Source organism: Oryctolagus cuniculus, chromosome 15 (genome assembly GCF_051225735.1).
Source record: "Oryctolagus cuniculus isolate XC-2025 breed Fujian yellow rabbit chromosome 15, ASM5122573v1, whole genome shotgun sequence".
NCBI lineage: Eukaryota > Metazoa > Chordata > Mammalia > Lagomorpha > Leporidae > Oryctolagus > Oryctolagus cuniculus.
Genome location: NC_142881.1, coordinates 51,910,369 through 51,933,187, shown reverse-complemented (window position 1 = coordinate 51,933,187; position 22,819 = coordinate 51,910,369). Strand labels below are relative to the sequence as shown.

The 22,819-nt window shown below is 46.4% G+C and overlaps 1 protein-coding gene across 1 annotated transcript in view; it reads left to right on the top strand.

Moving 5' to 3' along the window:
• The window catches only part of CCDC6 (coiled-coil domain containing 6), a 142,772-nt gene that overhangs the window by 70,336 nt on the left and 49,617 nt on the right, over positions 1–22,819 (top strand). The window contains exons 4-6 of the mRNA XM_002718475.6: positions 13,883–13,986; positions 17,644–17,804; positions 22,175–22,331. Of these exons, the coding sequence (XP_002718521.3) occupies positions 13,883–13,986; positions 17,644–17,804; positions 22,175–22,331 (422 nt within the window). The remainder of the gene's footprint in view (positions 1–13,882; positions 13,987–17,643; positions 17,805–22,174; positions 22,332–22,819) is intronic.

Sequence of the window (22,819 nt, the reverse complement as noted above, 5' to 3'; positions counted from 1 at the left end):
CAGTTAAGGATTTGTTCTCACTGTCAGTTCCTCTCAGGACCTTCTAGTCCTAGTGTTTGTCCTTAAATTTAGTTCTGGGAATGTGAGGTTTGAGAAGCTGGGATTTGTTTTGAACTAATACTGACTGGTGTGTGTGTGTGTGTGTGTGTGTGTTATGCTTGCATCTACCTACAACAGAGGTATCAAAATGTTATTGGGTGTTCCAAGACAATGGGTACTGTCTGAAAAAAAACTTCAGGTTTTCAAGGGTTGGCACCTTTGCACATTAGCCAGAGTAATCTCTTCTTCCTATTTACCTTCCAAATTTAGCTAAGTCTAAATATGGAAGAACCTCCTCCCCCGACACACACCAGCTTCAAAAACATTTTGTTCTGAAGGTCATCTGTTTAATTCCCAGGATAGCCAATGACTCCAGTTCAATTCAAATTAAAGCCTTCAAGATTCTTGCGGAAGTCCCTGATGCACCAAGTACAAGCTTGTTATTGGTACCTGTTAATCGAGTGCTAACCAAATGACCCCCTGGAATCCTCATGGAAGTTGGTGTTGGGAGGACTTTGCTTGGTTTTGGACATCAAGATGGTGCTTGTCAATATCTTAAAGAGCTTGTTGGGTTTGTTCAGACTCCCAGGTTTTTAGCTATGGCCACAAGGTGGAGATAGTGGTCTAGCATGAGAGAGAGGAGGGCAGTTTGATCCTAAGGCCTGTGGGCAAGAACCACAGCCTCACCATCTCCAGCCCTTTTCAAGACTTTGAGACTGGGGTCCAAGGTCACGTGTTCACCAAGTTAATAACGCTGTAGACTTGTGGACTCACTCCAGACCTTGGCAGTTAGAAGGATTTTCATAATGGAATATGTGTTCTGCAAGGACATATGCTAGAAATACAAGTCTTTGTAAAGTTCATGGAAAATATTATGAGAAAAGCTATGCATGGATTTGAAATTTTTTTTTATACCAGAGTGAACTTATCTTTTGATTCCATATTCTATGAAGTTTTGGAAGCCCTTTGCAAGTCTCAGATCCAGGACGTCAACCCCATATTTTAATTAAAATGGAGAACTCTACCATCATAAAAAATTGCATCCCCCTTTTTTTGGGTATGCCCAGGATGGTTAAATGTTGGAGAGTTTACTCTGCCTTTATTAAACCACAAATACTTTTAGTTGATATTGAGAGGGAATATTTCTTTACCTACAGGAGGAGAGCAGTTTCTTCTGACTTTCCATGGATGTGTTCTGACCGGCTCTTGTGGTCATCTCTTAGGATTATCTGCATTCTCTCCTGTATGTTAAAGTCGGTATTAAATTTGTCCTGTATATTTTTGTTAGAAGAGCAAAGATTTACTTTATACCGTGCAGTATAGTGATATATATGTAGTATGTGTCTTTGCTCTTCTGATGTTAAAATGTTTTAAAAGATATTAGAAGTGACTATAAGAACAGTGGGAATAGGGTTTGGGCCTGGGACTGTAGAGTGGTTGGTTGCTGTTTAACGGGCAGCACAGGGTAGTGTTCAGGGCCTGGCCAGCTACTCAAAAGGAGCCAGATTGTTTCCTCTGCTTAATATTTTAGCCAATTTATTTTTTAACAGCTCTATTGAGACATAATTTATATACCATGCAATTCACCCTTTAAGATGTACAATTTGTTTTTTTTTTCTTATATTCAGAGTTGTGCAACCATCACCACAATCAACTTAGAAAATTTCATGACCTTAAAAGGCAACCTGTAATCTTCACCTGCCAGTCTTCCCCTGCTCTCCATTAAGCAAACTCTGCTCTACTTTCTGGGTGTCTATCTGTCTATTCTAGACCTTTTATGTAAGTAGGATCATCGAATGTGCAGTTTTTTGTGACTGCTTCTTTCAGTTAGAATAAAGCTGCTTTCACATGGCACAGTACACATATATAACATATATCCATTTTTCTTTCCTTTTCCTGGACAAATAATATGGCTAAACCACATCTTATTTATTCAGCATTTGAGTTGTTTCTACCTTTTGGTTATTATGAATAATGCTGCTATGTACATTTGTATACTAATTTTTTTCACATTTATTTTCATTCAAAGAGTTACAGAGAAAGGGAGAGGGAGAGACAGAGAGATCTTCCATCCACTGGTTCAATCCCCAAGCAGCTGCAATGGCTGGTGCTGGGCCAGACTGAAGCTAGGAGCCAGGAAATTCTTCCAGGTCTCCCACGTGAATGTAGGGGCCCAAGCACTTGGGCCATTTTCTGCTGCTTTCCCCAGCACATTAGCAGGGAGCTCGATTGGAACTGGAGCAGCCAGACTTTGAACCAGCACCCATATGGGATGCCAGTGCTGCAAGTGGAGGCTTAACCTGCTATACCACAGCATTGGCCCCCGACCTTGTGCTATTTTTTATGTGGATGTGTGTTTTCATTTTTCCTGGGCTTATATCTAGGTGTTGCTTTGCTGGATCCCTGCTAACACTGTTCAGAATGGTACAAAATGCAATTTTCAATCTACCTGCATTTCACATTTAGTGGTTTAAGCTTACAGAAGGGTGATTAGAAGGCATTCAGTGGGGGTCTGGGTTGGCCCTAGTGCGTGTGTCTGAAGGTGTGGCTTCAGTTGTACAGGGCACCTCCCTGTTCTCTGTAAAGCAGAATTTCCCTGGGTTTCAGACTGAAACTTGCACACCTTTCTAGAAAGTCCCAGTTAACTCAGATGCCAGAAGGCTCTCACATCGTAAGTTTACCTCACGCGGGAGTCAGGCCTCTGACATGGACGTTTTAATTAGCATTTATTCTTCTCTTGGAGCCAGACTCTGAATCCTTTCATTTGTGCAGTGGGGAATGGTAACAGCCTGACTGTGAAGGCCCCTGGGCTGTGAATGGTCCTGTTGGTGTTTTAAGCTTGTGAACTCATAGAATCCTAGAACTGAAAGGTGGCCTTTGTCCTCACACCTGGTGGGGACATGAGGCAGTGGGGGGCTCACAGGAAACCCAGGGGCAGGGACATCAGCTGAGTTCCCAGAGTTTGGCCTACCAGCCCCTAGTTCTGCTTCCTCTCCCTCTTAGAACTCCTGCAGAAGAGGAAGAGGCTTGGTGGGACTCGCTTCTCTGTGAAAGGCCAGTTTGGTCTGTAAGTGGCCCAGACCTGCTCATGCTCCTTTCTCAGAAGTGCAGGTGCAGGGAGAGATGGCACTGAGTGGCAGGTGTGGCCCCTGGTTCCTGACCTGGTGTTCACTCCCTAGACCCAGTGAGACCTGGTCTTTGCCTTTGCAGGAATAGAGGCAGCATTATCTTCCTTTTATACTTCAGGGAACTCAGTGCTGCTTTCCGGCCAGACAGTGTACTGTAGCTTGTGATAGGTTATGTTATCTTTATGGCATTCATTTAGCATTCTACATGCTTAACACTAAAGACAATGAATATATAAGCAGAGGTAAAATGGGCTGTTCAAAGCAATGCAAAATGGAGAAGTCTCTGCAGCACACGGTATTGGTCTAATAAACTGAGTAGTCATCAATTTGCCTTTAGTGTGATTAGGCCCTTTTTAAATGAACACTGGAGACCACTGCCTTTAAAATGTCAGGAAAGGTTTTTTATTCAAACATGGGATCACTGTGAGTCTCTTATTTGGTGTTCACATTTTCCTAGGTGATGGTTAAAACAGAACTTGTAATTTGCTCTTCGTATCAGCAAATCTTGATCCAAATAATGTTTTTTTCTACCTAGGGAAGATTTTCTTTGTCTAGCATTGAAAAGCATGCATTAGCACTTATGCACACATGTCACATGTACATGCGCACACATACACAGACACACACACACACATACACACAAATGACAGACAGAAAGAGGTCTTCGATTTCCTGATTAATTCTTCCAAATGCTCACAATAGCTGGTCTGGGCCAGATCGAAACCGAGAGCCTGGAACTTAATCTGGACATCCCACATGGATGGCAGGAATACAATTACTTGAACCTGCTGCTTCCCAGTGTATGCATTGTGCATTAGCAGGACGTTGAAATAGGAAGTAGAGCCAGGATTCGAACCCAAGTATTCCAACATGGGATGGGGTATCCCAAGTGGGATCCAAACCACTGCGCCAAACATTTACAGTGTATTTATTATTAAGTGAAGCTCAGCTCAGTAGATGTAAGAGCCTTGTGTGCACTTAGCTCAGAATATTATAAGAAAGAAGTGGCCATTCAGCACATGAACCAGACCCTTGACTGTTATTGGGTAGCACTATAGAGTAATAGTGGAAAAATTAGTGGAGCGTTAGTCATCTCATTCAGCTAACACTCACATGATGAATATGATTGCCTACTGTGTACCAGCCGCCATGCTCTTTCTCTTCCTGTGATTGGTTTAGTCACTTTCTCAGTTATTTCTAGAATTTGGGGTATACTCTCTCAGCTGAGACGTTTCCCCGTCTCCCAAAGCACTGAGGCACTTGTGAAGGTTGGATTTGGAGTTGGCTTGGTAATTTCACTTGTGTCCGTTTGTGATGACATCTCGGCCCATGTTGCTTAGGGAATCTTGTCTGGGTTCAAATCTCCCTTCCATCTCTAATAAGCTGTGTGGCCTGATTGTTAGGCAGGCATAATACCTAACTTGCAGGTTTGGGGAGAATGTTAATCTTTGTCATGCTTTTCACACTCAGTGGATAGTGGGTTTTTTTTTTCATCCCTGTGATACAGTATTGTTAAATGTTAACCACACAGCAGGCAATGAATTCAGTTGGTCACGTAGTGCTGTGGTCATTATGTAACTGTATGTAAGACTACAGTGAGTTTCATGAAATAATACTTAGGCTTTGCACTGAATTTCTGTTTCATCTTCACAAGAATGCAGGTCATACCAGTCTAAACTGATTTCACAATCTGGTAACGGGTCATGGCCTGCAGTTTGAAAACCGGACTCTGCTGAGCCGCCTGGTTCAGTGGCTCTAGGTCTTCGAGGACGTCTCCTGCCTCCGACACTTCCTGTTCTCCCTGTCCCATTGCCGGTTAGGCTTCACTGACGTCACCTTCATCTAGTCAGGTGTCTGCTCTATGAAGTATTTGCATGTCATTCAGTCCTCTTAGCAACACGTGGTATGCGGATTAATTGTTTATTTCCTGGAAGTTTCCCACAAGGTAAAGGAAGCGAGGGACAATGTTGACTGTACCACTGTATCCCTGGTGAGTCTTTTTTTTTTTTTTTTTTTTTTTGACAGGCAGAGTGGACAGTGAGAGAGACAGAGAGAAAGGTCTTCCTTTGCCGTTAATTCACCCTCCAATGGCCGCCGTGGCCGGCGCACTGCGGCCGTCGCACCGCGCTGATCCAAAGGCAGGAGCCAGGTGCTTCTCCTGGTCTCCCATGGGGTGCAGGACCCAAGTACTTGGGCCATCCTCCACTGCACTCCCTGGCCACAGCAGAGAGCTGGCCTGGAAGAGGGGCAACCGGGACAGAATCTGGCGCCCTGACCAGGACTAGAACCCGGTGTGCCAGTGCCGCAAGGCAGAGGATTAGCCTAGTGAGCCGCGGCGCTGGCCCCTGGTGAGTCTTCTCTAGTAAGCTCTCTAGAAATCATAGCTGCTGCCATGATGAATGAGAGCTGACATCTGATTCCTAAGGTGCTTTGCCCTACCCTTCTTCCTAACTGAACACACGTGGCAAATGAATGAATGGCCAAGTAAATGGAAGTGGAATACACATGGTGATGGCCAGAAGCAGCTGATTTTCCTTAAGGAAACCTGCATTTGGATGGAGCCTATCAAGAGAAGTTTCCCAGTATTTTTTTTTAAAGATTTATTTATTTATTTGAAGAGTTACACAGAGAGGAGAGGCAGAGAAAGAGGTCTTCCGTCTGATGGTTCACTCCCCAGATGGCTGCAAAGGCCAGAGCTGTGCCGATCTGAAGCCAGGAGCTTCTTCCAGGTCTCCCACATGGGTGCAGGGGCCCAAGGACTTGGGCCTTCTTCCGCTGCTTTCTCAGGCCACAGCAGAGAGCTGGATTGGAAGAGGAGCAGCCGGGACTAGAACCGGTGCCCATAAGGGATGGGCCCATAAGGCCAGGGCCTTAACCCCTGCTCCACAGCGCTGGGCCCCCCAGTATTTTCTTAAAGGAGCTCCTTCGAGATAACGGGCTGAGGGTAGCTGCTGCTGTGCTAGTGTGCTTGCCATAGTTGCAGAGGTTGTTTCTTTCCCAGCTACTTCCTCACTGAGCTTTGCTGGAGTAAAAGACTGTACACCGCACACTTTAATATTTGGCACAAGAATCCCCTAGAATGATGAGCCCCATATGCAAATCTGTATACTGTTGGTGTTGGTGTCAGAGTGATGGAAATGTAAGTCCAGAAACCCTATCAGTCTGGGTTGTTAAATATGTGTCTGTTGCAGGAAACTTCTTCATAAACTATGAACTACTGTCATTTCCACATGTTAATAATGAGATACTACCATTGTCCTGAATTTATGTCAGTTTCAGAGAACAGATCTAATTTTTATAGGAAGCTAGTTTTTGAGAAGGAAGATGAGGTCTGCAATCAAGAAGGTTCACTATCTGTAGGCTTTCCGGGTACGTCTCAGTCCTCCCCATGAAAGCTGAGGCTTCACTGTCCTGTGTCCTCAGAGTAGAGGACACTCTGTGAAGGCAGTACTGTCAGTGAACATGCAGTCATGGTATTAGGAAGCTGTCAGTGTTTTTAGTTTGTTTTTGTTTGTTCATTTTATTGGAAAGGCAGAGAGAGATCTTCCATCCACTGATCCAGTCCCCAAATGCTTGCAACAGTTGGGCCTGGGACACACTGAAACTAGGGGCCTAGAAATCAATCCGGTGTTCCCACTGGGTGGCAGGAACCCAAGCATTTACACAGTAACCTGCTGCCTCCCAGGGTGCACATCGGCAGGAAGCTGGAATTGGGAACAGCACTGTATTTGAAATTCAGGCAGTACAGTTCTGAATGCAAATGTCCCAAGCAGAGTCTTAACCACCGTGCTGAATCTCAGCTCTCAACTGTTAAAGATTAAATGGCTTGAATTTTCTTATTATATAAATAGTAGCTATTCATTTTAAAAAACAGGTGGGAGAAGCAAAGGTAGGAACATACATTTTCAGTAATAGTTTCCAAAGGACGGCCATATTACCTTGCTGTATAGTGCTTTCTTCTTTCCCTTCTTTACTAGGTTTCTGATATACATGGATGTTGACTTTGAGTGGTAATTTAGCTTCCTAGACTTGAAAGACGCCATCCTCCCCCGCCTTTTCCTTGCCCTTCACTGACAGACGTCCTCTGTTGGCTCGTCCTTGTGCTCAGCATTGCGTGAGTCATGATGGTGACCTAGAACTTGTTCTCAATTCTGAAAACAGTTGCAGTTTGATGAACCAAATGGACACTCGGCTCTGTGGTCTGGGAGCACCTGTCCTAATTCACCTGGAACGCAGATTGGCTGCTTGATTGCTTTGGAAGAATGTTTTCTGGAGGGTAGGGGTCGGATGTCTTCCCGTGGAGGAGGGGGACTGCCGAGGCTGAGCAGGGCCTGGCCACGGCCAGTGCCGACCATGTTGCTGCCCTCTGCTTTCATTTGTGAGGGCTGTGCCCTGGAGCAAGGACCACTGCGCGTGGTTCTCAACTGTTGCTTGTGATCTGTTTTAATAGCCCCTTCCTGAATCCTGTTGCTTCCTCCCAGTGCATATGGAAAAGCTGGGTTTACGCAGCTGGCTGTATGGGCTAGCAGGGGGCACTGAGAATAAGACCTTTTATGGTCTCTGCTATGGAGCAGAAACAAAACTAAACCTGGTTCAGTCATTTCCTGAATATTGTACGCATATTCTCCCACATGATTCAGAGGTATTTCAAGGACAGCACTTTAAACACTTGAACATCCGTGGTATTACATAATAAAGAGAAGGGGGTGGGGCTGAGCTTATGAATGACCTCCAGACATAGCCTAACCTGGCAGCTTTTGAGAGTCGCCCTGTTCGTGTCCAGCATACATGGATTTTCCTCTATTAAAAAATTTGACCAAGTAAGAGTTTGGCTAACGTGGGTCAGAGCAAAGCAAAGGGCCATTTGGATATTTGTAATGTCATTCACAGCCCATAGAAAATGAACTTAAAAATTAGCCTGCTATGGATTTGCTGAATTTTGAACCCACCTGTGCCAGACCAAATGATATCACAGCCTTACCTGGCCTGCAGGCTGGATGTTCCCCACCCCTGTCTTAGTGTGTTCTGCTATTTCTTTAAACATTTGGCGTCTGCTTTATATCATCATTTAAGTGCTTTTCACTATGCGTTGTAATAGACCTGGTATCTGTGTTACATTAGTTTGATAACCTTTGTATCATGGGCTTGTCTTTCTCTTGATTATACCTGAATTAGTCAATGTCATAGTTGTAATGCATTGCCTTCCAAAATTTATTTTTTAAGTCAGATGTTCAGAGTTCAGAGATATTTTCCCATAATTGATGATGGTGAAGTAGATGGAAAATGTCTGCTAAAGCTTTTCAGAATCCATAGCTGAGCAGAAGAGTTAGGTAGGTTCAGGTTCTCATTAGGCCTCTGTTTTGCCTTGCTTTGATTTGTCTTTTTTTTTTTTTTAAACAAAGCTAGGTGCCAGGAACCCAATCAGGTCATCCATGTGGGTGGTAGGAACCCAACAAACTTGAGCCAACCACCCAGCTACCTCTCAGGGTGCACACTAACAGGAAGCTGGGATTGGGAGAAGAGCTGTATATGAAACCAACCCTTCCAATATGGAATGTGTCTTGCCCACCATTCCTTTCCCCTATCTCCACCCACCATCATAGTCTTTAAAGGAGAAAATGGCACAGGAAGAAAGAAATATGTCCTCGGCTGCCCCTTGCTTTTTCGGATTCGTTGGTGGTGGTGGTCTGGTTTTGCCTGCTGGGAAAACACAGGTAGGACTGGCTGTGAATTGAGGCGATCCAGCTGTATTTTTATAGGTACGTTTCTCCATGAAGTTGTTCTGCATTTATCTTGGGACGATAGTAACAACTGTTGGTCTGACATTAATTAACCTGCAATGAGAAATAGGGCTGCTGAAGAATAAGTAATTTGACAGCCCATTGAATTGACTTAGTAACAAAGCAGCCTTTGAAATAAATATTCTACAAGTCAGCCGTATCCATTGGTGCTCAGTGCTTGCAGAATAATGTCAATCAGAAGGGGCTTGGATTAACATGGGAATTAGGTATTAGGTAGTGGATAAGGAAGATCCCTGTTGCATGAACACCAGATTTAAAAAGTGGCCAGGTATTTCAGGAAGGAGATGGGGAGAACATTGCAAATTGAGATGAACTTAGGAAAAGCAGTGTATCTCTGGTCTGATGTTTCTATTTCAAACAAGAACCTCAACTTATTACCTTCTAAACTTAAACTTAACGTACACTATCAGCATGATGACCAGGCAATATAGACACTGAAAATCTGAATTGGCAGAACTAATGTATACTTTGGTTTCAGATACATAGAATGTGGGACTAGGTGGGCATTCCATTTCCTGCTTCCTGCTAATGCACACCCTGGGAGACAGCAGGGGATGGCTCACGTAGCTCCATTCCTTGCCATCTACATAAGAGTCTGAGTTAAGTTCCTGGCTTCAGCTTGGCTCAGCCATTCCATGGGGAATTTTGGGGATGAACCAGCGGATAGGAGTGTGCTGTCTGTCTGTCTCTGTGTTTGTGTGTGTGTGTGTGTCTGTCTCTCTGAAATTAAAAAACAAACCCTAAGTGACTTAATATAATTTCTTCTCATTTATTTTCCGTATAATGTCAGTGAGAGCTCATCAGCAATGCAGAAAGTGATGTTTTTAAAAAAACTGAAGAAAAAGGAGAAAGTCCATGTTTTGTTAGGCTAAAGGTCATAGATCCCTGTGAACCACCCAGAATGCCAAGCTGCTGGTTTGGGGCCTCCTGTCCTGTCTGTGTCATGGAAGTAAATGAGCAGAGCAAGTTGGGACAGCAAAACCCAGGTGTTTTTTGCACTGAGGGAGCCCTGGTTGCAGGGGTGGCAGTAGACTGATGGATAACTGGTTACTACTAACAGGTGCTAAGAACAAGCTGAGATGCACATGCGTTTTCAACCTATGCTTCCTTGTTCTTGTCTGTTCGCCAGCACTGTCTCTTAGACACCCAAAGCTGGCCTTATTTTCCTTCCATCGGCTGCCCCCTACTCTGCAGCTCCCAAGTACTGCTGGCAACGGGGAGAGGTCCCCAGACCGAAGTGTAATTTGTCCCAAATCCTCCTTTCAAGGTCCTCTGCATGTGCCAGGGGAGGGGGGGACCCAGCAGTGTTGGGCCCCATGGTGACCCAGGCCGTTCTTACCTTGGTGTTGTCACTTGTCATCTCCCCGGCGGGGGGTGTCCTCAGTTCTAAAATGAAACGTGGATTTGGAAGGCCTTCCTTACTGCTTCTAGTACTAAAATATGTGCCTGACCCAGCTCAGACTGAAGACAGCTGCTGTCTTAAAATCCGGCAGAGAATGACAGAATGGTAAGAGCCTTCTCCCTTTGTACGTGAGAGGCTGGAAAGTCACAGCCGTCCAGTGACCTGCTCTAAGCGATGTGCCTGGTGCGTTAGACATGAGTCAAGCAGCTTTGTCTTGATTGGCCTTTCAGTTACTGGTAAGCATTATTCATGGTTACTGTAAAAGTAACTGGGCTCAAGTTTCTCCACTGGGCTTCCTGCTACAAAATGAGGCCTGCTTGAATTTTTTCTCGCTTGCCAACTACCTCCTGACATGCATTTAGCTCCTGGTTAAGCGCTGGAATAGGATCCTTAAAGAGTCAGCACTTTGGGATCGTGTTTCCTTAAAGAAATGACTGTGGATTGCACTTCGGAGCTCGGCCACAGGCGCTGACGTGCACAAAGAATCAGAGTTGAGGAGGGGCTCTGTGAGGTGTCCCAGGGTTTCTGCATGTTCCAGGTGGGAACTGTTTGGTTTAAGGGGAGTGTCTGTGTGCTCACTGCTCCTAATTGCATGGCCCAAAGTGTCCCTGACCCACTCTTATTCTCTGCGCTCAGATTTTTCCTTCAGAGTCCCATTCCACCATACAAAGAAAATATTGTGAAAGTCTATTTTCAATTTACTGTGTGATCTGGGCTCACTTGTCGGATGAGTCTCCGATATTTGTTAATGGCTTGTAAGGTGCCAGATATTGTTCACAATGTAGAGGATACACCAGTGAACACAGCGCACATAATTGGGAGCCTTGTGGAGCAGAAGTAAAAGAGCTGTCCTGATGGGACCGGTGCTGTGTTGGAGCAGTAAAGCTGCCACCTGCAGAGCCGGCATCCCATATGGGCACTGGTTTGAATCCAGGCTGCTTCACTTTCCCTCTAGCTCCCTGCTAATGCACCTGGGAAAGCAGTGTAAGATGGCCCAAGTCCTTGGGCCCCTGCACCCACATGGGAGACCCAGAGGAAGCTCTGGGCTTCAGCCTGGCCCAGCAGATGGAAGGCTCTCATCTATCCATTTATTCTCTCTCTTTCTCTCTCTCTCTGCCTTCTCTCTAATTCTGACTTTCAGATAAATAAAAATCTTTTTTTAAAAGATTGATTGATTTAAGAGGCAGAATTAGGAGAAGCAGAGAGAGAGAGAGGTCTTCGTTCCACAGGTTCACTCCAAAAATAGCCACAATGGTCAGAGCTGGGCCGGTCTAAAGCCAGGAGCCTGGAGTTTTTCTGGGTTTCCCACATACAGGTGCAGGGGCCCAAGGACTTGGGCCATCTTCAGCTATCTTTCCAGGCACGTTAGCAGGGAGCTGGATCCGAAGTGGGGCAGCCAGAACTCAAACCAGCACCCACATGGGAAGCCAGCACTGCAGGCAGTGGCTTTACTTGCTACGCCACAGCGCTGGCCCTAATATATAAAAATCTTTAAAAAAAAAAAAAAAAAAAAAAGGTATCCCAAGATGGCGATGATCGTAGCCAACAAGTAGGGTGCGTTCTGAGTGCCAGTCGTTCATCCACAATGTCGATGAGTTAACACGTTCCGTGCTCACAGGAACCCATTGAGCCATCGTTATTTTTAGCCCTTATTTTACAAACGGTGCAGTTGTACCTAGCGATTTTCCCAGTGTCTTCCAACCAGCAATTGGTGGAGCTGGGATTTGACCCCAGGCGCCTTGCTCAAGCTCTGTGAGCAGAACTGCCTCACTCTGCCTTCCTGAAGAAGACGCAGTTACAGGGGTCCCTCCTAACCAGATGGCAGCTGTGCAGACCTCACCTTGTAGGAAACCTTTGCAGCGAGTGACCAGTTGTTTGCATGGCTGTCATCTTGGTGTTGGAAGGAGGGAGAGAGAAGCCTACATCTCTGCAGTCCCATAAGAATGCTGTCCCCACACAGTCCAGGGAGACTTAGGCAGAGTCCTTCCCTTGTCCTGACCATCTCCCAGATCTTGATTGTTCAGGTTCCTGCATCACTGATTCTGTGCTTCCTCCTGCTGGTTGACAAGGAGAACCTGCGTAGGACCGTCTGCTCTTTGGGTGGATATGAGTGAGTCTTTTGCCTTCCATGAGCTCCTTGAGGACTTAATGGGGTTCATCAGACCAACCATTTCTTTAGGGGACTTTTGCTTCTTGAGACAAAGGAAAGTAATTTTGGAAAGGGAACGCTCGGCTACGTGTGAAAATAAAACCATACTCGAGACGTTGTTTGCTGATGTCTGGTTGCTTTAGAAGATTCCACCGTATGTGTGCTGTGTGCCCCACTTTACTGTGTACCCATCGGGGCTGTGCCCATTGAGGAGCTTGCCTCTGCGACTCCATGATTGGCATGGCTGTAGCTATGCAAATCAGATACAGTTTGTTGTCTCTGGAATTAAAAAGGTGTATTGCCATTGGTTGAAGAGAGAACAGTGGGTAGTACCATTGGCTTTCTGTCTTTAAAATTTTTTGACAAACACGCTCCCTCCACTCCCTTCTCTGTGAGATCATATTCTATCCCTCCTCTTGACAGCCTGCCTTCTTCCACATGTTGATAATTTCTTGCTCCTTTATTTATTTTCATTGTATTTGAGAGGCAGAGAGGCAGGGGTCGCCCATCTGCTGTTTCACTGCCCAGATGCCCACAACAGCCAGAGATGGGCCGGGTCAAAGCCAGGAGCCTGGAGCTCCACCAGGCCTTTCCCATGAGTGCCAGGCACCCAGGTGTCTGAGCCATTGCTTGCTGCCACTCAGGGTGTACCTCAGCAGGAAGCTGACTCAAGACAGGAAGCCAGGACTGGTATGAGGCACTCAGGTATAAGACACGGGTGTCCCCAAAAGGCTGCTGCTTAACCACTGTGCCAAAAGCCCACCAGTCATTTAATAGCTTGACCCCCCCACCACACACACACTAAAATGAAGTTTCATGAGGGCAGAAATTTCTGAGTCAAGTTCATTGCTACATACCTTTTATCCCATGTCTGTCGTCGTATTCAGTGTTTATTGCAGGTTACTCAGTACTGATTGAGTAAATGAATTTTCCCATGTTTATTTTAGGACATAGAATACAGTGAGGGGTTCCCTCCCTAGTACAGCCCCTTCCCCAAATCAAATTGCCTTCTCTAAGTCCTCGCAGATAATCAGTATTGTGAACTTGATATCTATCATTTTCGTGCATTTTTATGTATTTTTCTCTGTATTTGCATTGCTTTTCCAGTATAGAGTTATTTGAAGGCTTCTGAGTTATTTATATAAGTGGCAGCATAACCTTTCAGAGGGACTAGGGGACAAACCCGGGTACATCCTGGTGTCTCGTACACAGAGCTCACCCAGACGCTGTATGAGGAGGACTTGGCGTGTGCCTCGAGTGCGTGCTGAAACTAGCAATGTGATTTCTGTCCCGGACAACAGGTAAGTATGAACAACGTTGAGACGGCCTGCCATGCTCAGTGAAATCTTTTTTCTTCCCTTAGTTGAGACGGGAGAAGATTGACCTTGAAAATACCTTGGAACAAGAACAGGAAGCACTAGTGAATCGTCTCTGGAAAAGGATGGATAAACTTGAAGCAGAGAAGCGGTTTGTGTAGTCTTCTGTTCCGTGTGTGTCTAAGAGCTGTTCTGGGTGTGACGGAGGAATGACCATGGGACACCCGAGTCCCGTGGGTGAAACACAGCATTTTGATTTGCCAAGGAAGCACATGTTGAACCTTGAAATGTTCTCATGTTCGTCTTCCCTTTATTCTTTGCTCCCTTACTGTCCCTGTAGAATGCGTTTTTCTCAGGCATTCCAGGGCTGCATTGGGATAGTCCTACTGCTCTTGTAAATTGTACGTAGGATAGTTGCGTTTTCAGCTTTCCACATTATTGAAATGCCTTTCTCCACTGTGTTTAAAAAGGTTTATTTATTTGAGAGACAGAGGATGTGATATCTTCTGTCTGCTGGTTTATTCCCCAAATGGCTGCAGCAGCAAGGGATCAGCCAGGCCAAGGTCAGGAGCCGTGAACTCCATCTGGGTCTCCTTGTGAATGGCAGAGACCCAAGTATTGGGGCCATCATCTGCTGTCTTCCCAGATGCGTTAGCAGGAAGTTGGATTGGGAGTGGACCATCCAAGGGCTCAGACTGGCACTCAGTGTGGGATGCTGGTGTCAGAAGCAGCAGGGTAACCTGCGGTGCCACAACGCTGAGCCCTCTGTTGCTTCCTGAAGTACATAGGATGGACGATGTACTGTTGGTTGTTAGCACAACTCTAGAATTTACCTCATTCGGAAAGCTGAGCTTCTAATGGAAAAAAATGCTACCTATTTGTGTTATAATCGGTAATGAGATACCTGCACATATTTAAGGTGACGATTATTCGGATGTGAAATGTCACCCGGCAGTTGCATGTCTTGCACCCCTGGTGCAGTGCAGTGCCTTGCCCTTTTTTCCAGCACTGTATACTTTGGAGGTGGGGGGGGGGTAGGACAGAGCCTGTAAGGCTGGAAGGAATGCTCTGGTTGTGGGGTGAGTGTATGGGTGTGAAGAGTGCGTTTCTTGGGAGTGTTCCTGAGTCCACTTCACCCAGGTCTTTTTGTTTACTTCCTGGACTCTGCCTTACGTATTTGGTTTGGATGCACATTTATAAATTATTTGGAGTACATCTCTAAATTTGAAAATCACAGATTATATCACATAGCTTTAAACAAAGTGAAAATCAGAAGTATATCTCCAGGAAATAATTAAGCTATAATTGAATCAGCTATATTTTATATTGTAGTGAAGTTATTTTATTTTATAAAATAAAATTGTAGTGAAGTTATTTTAATTTATAAAAACGTAGAGACAATTAAAATATTTGACGCATTAGTTTTCTCAGTAAGGGAAGAGATAATTTGCAGTGTGTATTTGGGTAAACTCAAAGCTAAAAATCTAAAAATAAAAGCACAGGGCAGGCATTGTGGTGTAGTGGTCAAGCCGCTGCTTGGGCCCCCTGCATCCTGTATTGGAGTGCCTAGGTTCTAGTTCCAGCTCTACTTCCACTCCAGCTTCTGGCTAATGTGCACCATCAGAGGTAAGAGATGATGGCTGAAGTACCTGTGTCCCTGCCACCCACGTGTAAGACTGGCTCCGGGCTCTGGCTCCTGGCTCCTGGCCTCAGACTGGCCCAGTCTTGGTTATTGTGGTCTTTGCATCTGGGGGGTGAACCAGCAGGTAAAAGATCTCTCTCTCACTCTCTCAAATACAGAAAAATAAACTTTAAAAAATTAATAAAAGAAAACCAGAAACTCCTTATAGAATGAAATCGGGGCTCAGTGACAGTTAGGTTGTCACTTCACGGGTCAGAAGCTCCTGGGGAAAACAGGGTTGGGCATTTGGCACACTGCTTCAGATCCCACTTGGGACACCTGCATCCCATATAAGAGTGCCTGGTTTGAGTCCAGGCTCCACCCTAGGAGGGAGCAGGTGAGGACTCAACTGTTTGGGTCCCTGCTACCCACATGAGAGACCCAAATTGAGTTTTAGCTTCTTGGCTTCCTCCTAGACAACCCTGGTTGTAGTAGAGGAGATCTGTTTCTGCCTGTCTTTGTCTTTCAGATTAAAAAAGCTATTGAATATCAGCAAGTTACATGCTTCAGCCTAACAATGATTGGAGAAGGTGGTATCACCTGTTATTAGTCAAATAATTTTGGGTCAGTTTGTGGTGTTTTTCTTTTTTTTCCTTTTTTTTTTTTTAGTTAATTTATTTGAAAGGCAGAGTTAGAAATCTTCCATTTGCTGGTTTATTCCCCAGATGGCTGCAACAGCCAGAGCTGGGCCAATCTGAAGCCAGAAGCTTCTTCCAGGTCTCCTACGAGGGTGCAGGGGACCAAAGGCTTGAGCTGTCTTCTACTGCCTTCCTAAGGCGCATCAGCAGGAAGCTGGATGGGTAGAGCAGCCAGAACTTGAACTGGCACCCATATGGGATGCCAGCACTGCAGGTAGTGGCTTTACCCGTTATGCCAGCCCCAGGGTCTGTTTTGTTGTTGTTGTTGCTGTTTGTTTTTATTTGAAAGCTCAGAGGGGGCTGGAGGGAGACAGAGAGAGAGAGAGAGAGAGAGATTGATCTTCCATATGATGGTTCCCCAAATGCTCACAATAGCCAAGGCTGGGCTAGGCCACAGACAAGAGCCTGACTTTCCATGTGAGTCTCCCATGTAGGTGACAAGGACTCGGGTACTTGAGCCATCATCTGCTGCCTTCCCAGGAGCATTAGCAGGAAGCTGGGTCGGAGGCAGGGTAGCTGGGACTTGAACCAGGCACTCTGATAGGAGATGCAAAGATCCTAAGCAGTGGCTTAACCCATTGCACCACAATGTTCAGACCCCAGTTTTAATTTTGTTTTTAGATTTTTACTTTTACTGTGGACAGAAGCAAAGGGTCCCCAGGCCATTTTGCCATGTGCTTGTGATGGTTTTTGCAGGAAGAAATTTTTTAATTTTTTTTAACCAGCATAGTTATAGATAGAGAGTAGAGAAAGGTCTTCCTTCTGTTGGTTCACCCCCGAAATGGCCTCTACGGCTGGTGCTGCGCTGATCTGAAGCCAGGAGCCAGGTGCTTCCTCCTGGTCTCCAGGGTGCAGGGGCCCAAGTACTTGGGCCATTCTCCGCTGCCCTCCCGGGCCACAGCAGAGAGCTGGACTGGAAGAGGAGCAGCCAGGACTAGAACCTGGTGCCTGTATGGGATGCCGGCACCGCAGGTGGAGGATTAACCAACTGAGCCATGGCGCCGGCCCCTTCAGGAAGAAATTTTAGAAGTTGAGTTTATTTTTGTTAATTCACCCTCTAAGGAGATTCATAATAGCTCAAAAATTTCAGCTGAAAATATTAGGAGAGCAGAATTTAGTATTTAGTATTCCCATAACTGACACCCAGCATGTTGACTATGTAGTCAGCCGATATTTCTGAGGGCCTCCTGTATCCGGGCTTAATAAGCAGAACCAGATGTTAAATAGAGACTTCACCACGAGTACTTATACCCAGTGGTCATTTCCAGCTGCAGCAGAGAGTAGATCCTACAGCTCCGCCCTGAGCCCTGAGATACCAGGAAAGGGTGACCAGAAGTTGATGGCAAATGGACAGGAGAGTGAAGTAGCCGTATGGACTCTTGATGATGAGCAGGAACTTGCCTTTAAAACAAGCCCTCCACCTAGTATGTCACTTTGTCTTTTAAAAGCAAACTGTCTCTCATTGTCGGTCTCTGTCTTTTCAATGAAGAATCCTGCAGGAGAAACTAGACCAGCCCGTCTCTGCACCCCCGTCGCCTAGAGATATCTCCATGGAAATTGATTCTCCAGAAAACATGATGCGTCACATCAGGTTTTTAAAGAACGAAGTGGAACGGCTCAAGAAGCAACTGAGAGCAGCCCAGCTTCAGCGTACGTAGCCTCTGCTTCCACAGCCCCCGCCTTCAGAGCTGTTAGCTCTCTGTGGCAGTAACCTGTTTGCAAGATAACGCGGCATTACCAATAGTCACTGCTGAAGTTGCTTTTATCAAGTCCATGTGTTTTATACTTGATTATGTAGAATCATCATCCCATGATAGTTTTTTTTTAAGGTATTGTAATAGGGGAGGGTAAGCAGGCTAGAATGCTTCCAGACAATAATTCAGATGATTTCAGTGTGGCCCAGAATCACAGGCAGTATTTTTAACTTCCTTCCCCTGCATTCATCTCTAGGATCGTGCTAACAAAGGTAGCACAGGAGACCTCAGCGCACTGTGGGATATTAAGGCAGAGGGGACAGAGTGTTTACCTTCCTTAACTTCCTTACCACAGTTAGCCTGGGCTGACATTTGTTCGTGGTATTTGAAGAATAAACGCTTCGGAAATTTATACTCACATCTTTCGGAAAAGGCCAAGATGTTGAATTGGAAAGCAAAGGAGCTAGATTTCTCAATGTTTGATAAGTCCCTGTGCATTTTCTTGGCTCTCTCCTGTTTCTGCTTGTTGGCTACTCCCCGCTCGTATGGTGCAAGCTTCATAGTGAAAAAAAGAAGTCTCCCTCTCATCTCTATCTTCAGCCACCCAGTTTGCCCACAAGTGCCTGGTTTTACTGTATTCTCCAGGATGTATTCTGTGTATGTGTATAAAATTCTTTTATGCAAATAGTAGTGCAGTATTGATACTATTTGCACCTTTCTATTTTCATATAAGCCTTGTAGGTTTTTCTGCCCAGCCGCTAGTCACAGAATGGCCTCAGTGCCTCGGTCCTCACTGTAAAGGCTCCAGGGTATTTGATTCTGCAGATTCACTGCAGCTTAACCAGGCTTCTCCCAAGGAACTTTAAAAAAACAAAACGAGATTTTCCATCCGCTGAATGACTTCCCAAATGGGCACAACAACTAGGTCTGGGCCAGGCTGAAACTAGAAGCCAGGAGCCTCTTCCTGGTCTCTCATGTGGGTGCAGGGGCCTAAGTACTTGGGCCATCTTCTACTGCTTTCCCAGGCACATTAGCAGGGAGCTGGATCAGAGGAGGCACAGCTGGGACTGGAGCTGGTGCCCATACAGGATGCTGCACTACAGGCAGAGACCCAACCCTCTAGCCCCTCCCCCAAGGGGACCCTTTTGATTGTAAGGCTGCAACTGTGTGAGCATCTCTATACACGTCAGGGAGTTCCATGAGAACACGTTCAGGGCAGACGCCGGGAAGTTGGCTTGTTGCATCCCATGGGATGTGCATCTCCCAGTGAACAGGGGTTCTTTTCTTTATGTTTTCTTCTCTGAAGCTCTTGGCAGGTTCTAGTCCAGTGGTCCACCTGGAATAGCGACTCAGGATCATCCCTGGAACCTTTAACAAGTGTGACGTGTTAGTTTCCTGTTTGTACTGTAACATGTTACTGGCTCAAAAAATACAGATTTCTTATCCGGTGGTTGTTGAAGTCAGAAGTCTGAAATGGAGTTTGCTGGGCTCGTGTTGAGTTGTCAGCAGGGCGTGTGCTTCTGGAAGCTCTAGGCGAGGATGTCTGCAGGCCTTGGCTCAGGGCCCCTTTATAGCAGTGGCATCACTCACACCTCTGCTTCTGTGGGCACATGTCCTTTCCACTCTGCCTCCCCAACCATCCAAGATCATAATCTCCCCATCTCAGAACTCCTAACTTACATCTGCAAGGTCCCTTGTGTCATATAAGGCAGTAGCATTTACAGGTTCTGTAGATGAGCATGTAGAAGTCATTAGGGGACCATCATTCTAACAACACAGGGTTACAGCCAAGGTCCTCTGATTTTTATTTTTTACTTTCCTTAATGACAAGCAATTCTGCATGTACCTCTGGTTACTAACTCCCCCATGCAGGCATGAAAACAAGATGCAGCAGGTCATTTTAACCTGTTTTTGAGGTTTTGTGTTTGTATTAGGTAGACAGATATTTCTTGGCCCCTTCTTGAACTCTGTCCAATCCTGTCAGTTTACCTTTGTCTTCCTCATTTATACTTCCCTTGTGGGCCTTGTGGGCCTTGTGGAAAGGAGGAAATTCTCCTTGTCTGTTACTCGCTCCGTCCTGCACTGTTTATCTTTGAAGAGACTGGAGATGGCCGCCGTGGGCATCTGTATGTGCTGTTTGGTTCTGTGAAAACAGAAGCTGAACCAAAGCAGCGGCAGGTGGCAGGTGGCAGGTGGGCAGCTTGCGGTGGCTTTGAGTCTGGCCTCACGGATGAGTTACTGACTTTTCTTGCCCATCTGTCCCGCTCTGCTTGGGTCAGATGACCTGTACCTCCTTTAGATGTACCGGTGGCAGGTAGCTCCTTACCCTGCAAGCCCACTGCACTTGAACTTGAACCTTTCAGTAGTCAACTCTCTTTGAACATGGGAGCTCCTGGGGCATTTTTAACACACCAGCGGGCCAGGCCTCTGCCTCAGGGCTGCTCATGCGGCTGGCTTGGGGTGGGGAGTGGGCTTTCCCAGTTCCTAATCATAAGCTTGAAAGGGAGTACAGCATGGACAGGCCACCCTGGAACCCTTAGGGACCATCTCTTGAATCGCTCACCCTCCATCGACATTCTCTTTGACTACATACTGAGAGGTGGCTTAAGATGGGGGAAGTACTGGCAGAAGCTGTGGACTAGGGAGCTCTGTGAGCAAAGGAAAGACTCAGGCCAGTAAGTGCACACAGTGTGTGCTTGGCCAGCAGAGGGCAGCCGAGGAAGGCCATGGGCCAGGCATCTGTGTCCATGACATCCAGAGGTGTGGCACCCGTTGAGTTCTCTGTGCCTCAGGCTACTGGGCTACAGGCTGAATTTCCAGGAAGTCTTCCAACCCGGGACTTTCTTGCCTGTAGGAGATGCTCAGGAATCTTCCTGCGGTTGCCTCAGGTGCTCAAGACCTGTTGTTTTCTGTGAAAGTGTTTCCTCTTCCACGATTGTTCTTGGAGCCTTATGAACCTGCAGTTCTGGGAAGCTTTCCTGTTGATGGAAAAGAAAGGTGACTTGCTCTAACAGTCACTCTTCTTGTTCTAGAAACAGAAAATACTCCCAGGGGCCAGTCGAGTGCTTCCTGGGGAGCTAAGTGGAAAATCCTGCATTCTTGCATATTTGGGAGGAAATAATTTAAATCATTTATATTAAAAGTGTACTTTGTAAATATTTTCCCTGCATGCCTTCAATTAAAGAGATTTCTGTGTCTGGATTAGGCAGCAGGGTTTCTGGTGATATTGAAAACAACTGCGAGGGATTTAGGGTTTAGAGCACAAAATAGTGTTTTTAATGGTTGTCGTGTTTTTATATTTGAATTTGTAACATAAGCATTCCGGACCTTTTAAGTAGTCTGTAATGATGCTGTCCTGAAGGTCATTTTTTGCTGACATGCCAGAACTTCAGAAAGTTGCTTAAGACTGGAGCTCATTTGATAGTTTCTGGGAATCGACGTAGGGTCAGTTGGTAGAGAAAGGGTGTCAGTGTGGTGTCCAGTTCCTCCGTGACCCAGGTGGTAATGTGGAGCAGGCACCCACAGGAAACTCCTGGGTGTGCTCACGGCTGCTCTGAGGTTGTGACTGTTTTTCAGAAGAGAAGTACATGCAGATTGTCCTTTTGCCAAGTTCATAGGGAACAGTAGATTGTGTAGTAGGTAAACCAGAGGGCTGCAGCCATGGTGGGGGTGGGGCAGGTTTTGCCTTTTATGGGCAGGGAGCTGGAGAGTGGCCCAGAATCCTCTACAGAGCAGCTTCCGAAAGGCAGGGGTTGTGACAGCTCCGAGACTGCGCCACGCACAGGGCCGTGCGCCATCGCAGCTTCCTGGGAGGATCCCTGCGGCTCGGCCTGGCTCCAGCGATGGGCGTGCCAGGGAGGGTGAGTCTCCCACAGCTGGCTGGCCCTTGTTTGGAGCCGTGAGGCCGCCGATGGTGTCCAGAAGGTAGGGTAGCCTGTGGGCACAGTCTGTGTGCCCAGCCAGGCTCCCCCGCTCTCCCAGCTGCAGCAGCGCAGAGAAGGGCTCCAGTAGCTGCCTCGGACAACTCGGTCACCTGGCCACTTCCTCCACTCAGCACTTCAGAATGCCAGTGAGAGGGAGGGAAGGTGCCTCACCTCCCAGCACTGCCTTTTCTTTTTTTAATGCAGATTGTTGGTACACTTTGTTACTTGGGATACACTTTAAATCCAGACCTCATCCGTGGGAACCACTGTCTCAGAACAGCTCCCTATGCCTGTGGCGTTCAGGCCAGACTGAAACCTGGGTAACCCCTCCCTCCCTCCTTTTTTTCTTAATGTGGGGATGCTCGCACGGAGTGTGGCTGAGTTCGGGACTCTGGCCTTGCAGATTCGGAGAAGATGGCCCAGTACCTGGAGGAGGAGCGCCACATGCGGGAGGAGAACTTGAGGCTGCAGAGGAAGCTGCAGAGGGAGATGGAGAGAAGAGAAGCCCTGTGTCGCCAGCTGTCCGAGAGCGAGTCCAGCCTGGAGATGGACGATGAAAGGTACGCGGTGCCCAGGACTCGCAGAAACCCCGCTTGTGTCCTGCTAAATACGGAGGGAGCCGGCTTCGACGCGTGGCGCAGTTCCTGCGATGGCGAATGCCGCCACCTAGAAGTAGATGCTGAGGTTGGGGTAAATGAAGAAGATTGTCTTCCTCAAACCCAAAAAGAAGGGGGGAATTGCACTTCTAGAATGACCGGGTGAGAAGAGAAACGGAGGCATGGTTGTGTGTAGAAAGGCAGCGAGGTTTGCCTTTGCTGTTGAAGGAATCTGTTCTGTTGCCACAGTGCAAAGCATGAGCAAGTCTTCATCTCTACATTATTTAACAAGCAAGCTGTTGTGTGGTGTAGGTAAACAAATGCATCCATGGAAAAACCAGCAGGAAACAGGTGGAGTTTGTTGAAACCCCAAGGACTTGCCTTAACCCAGTTGGTAACTTTTTAACCGTTTTTGTGGCTACTTTTTTTTTTTTAAAGATTTATTTATTTAT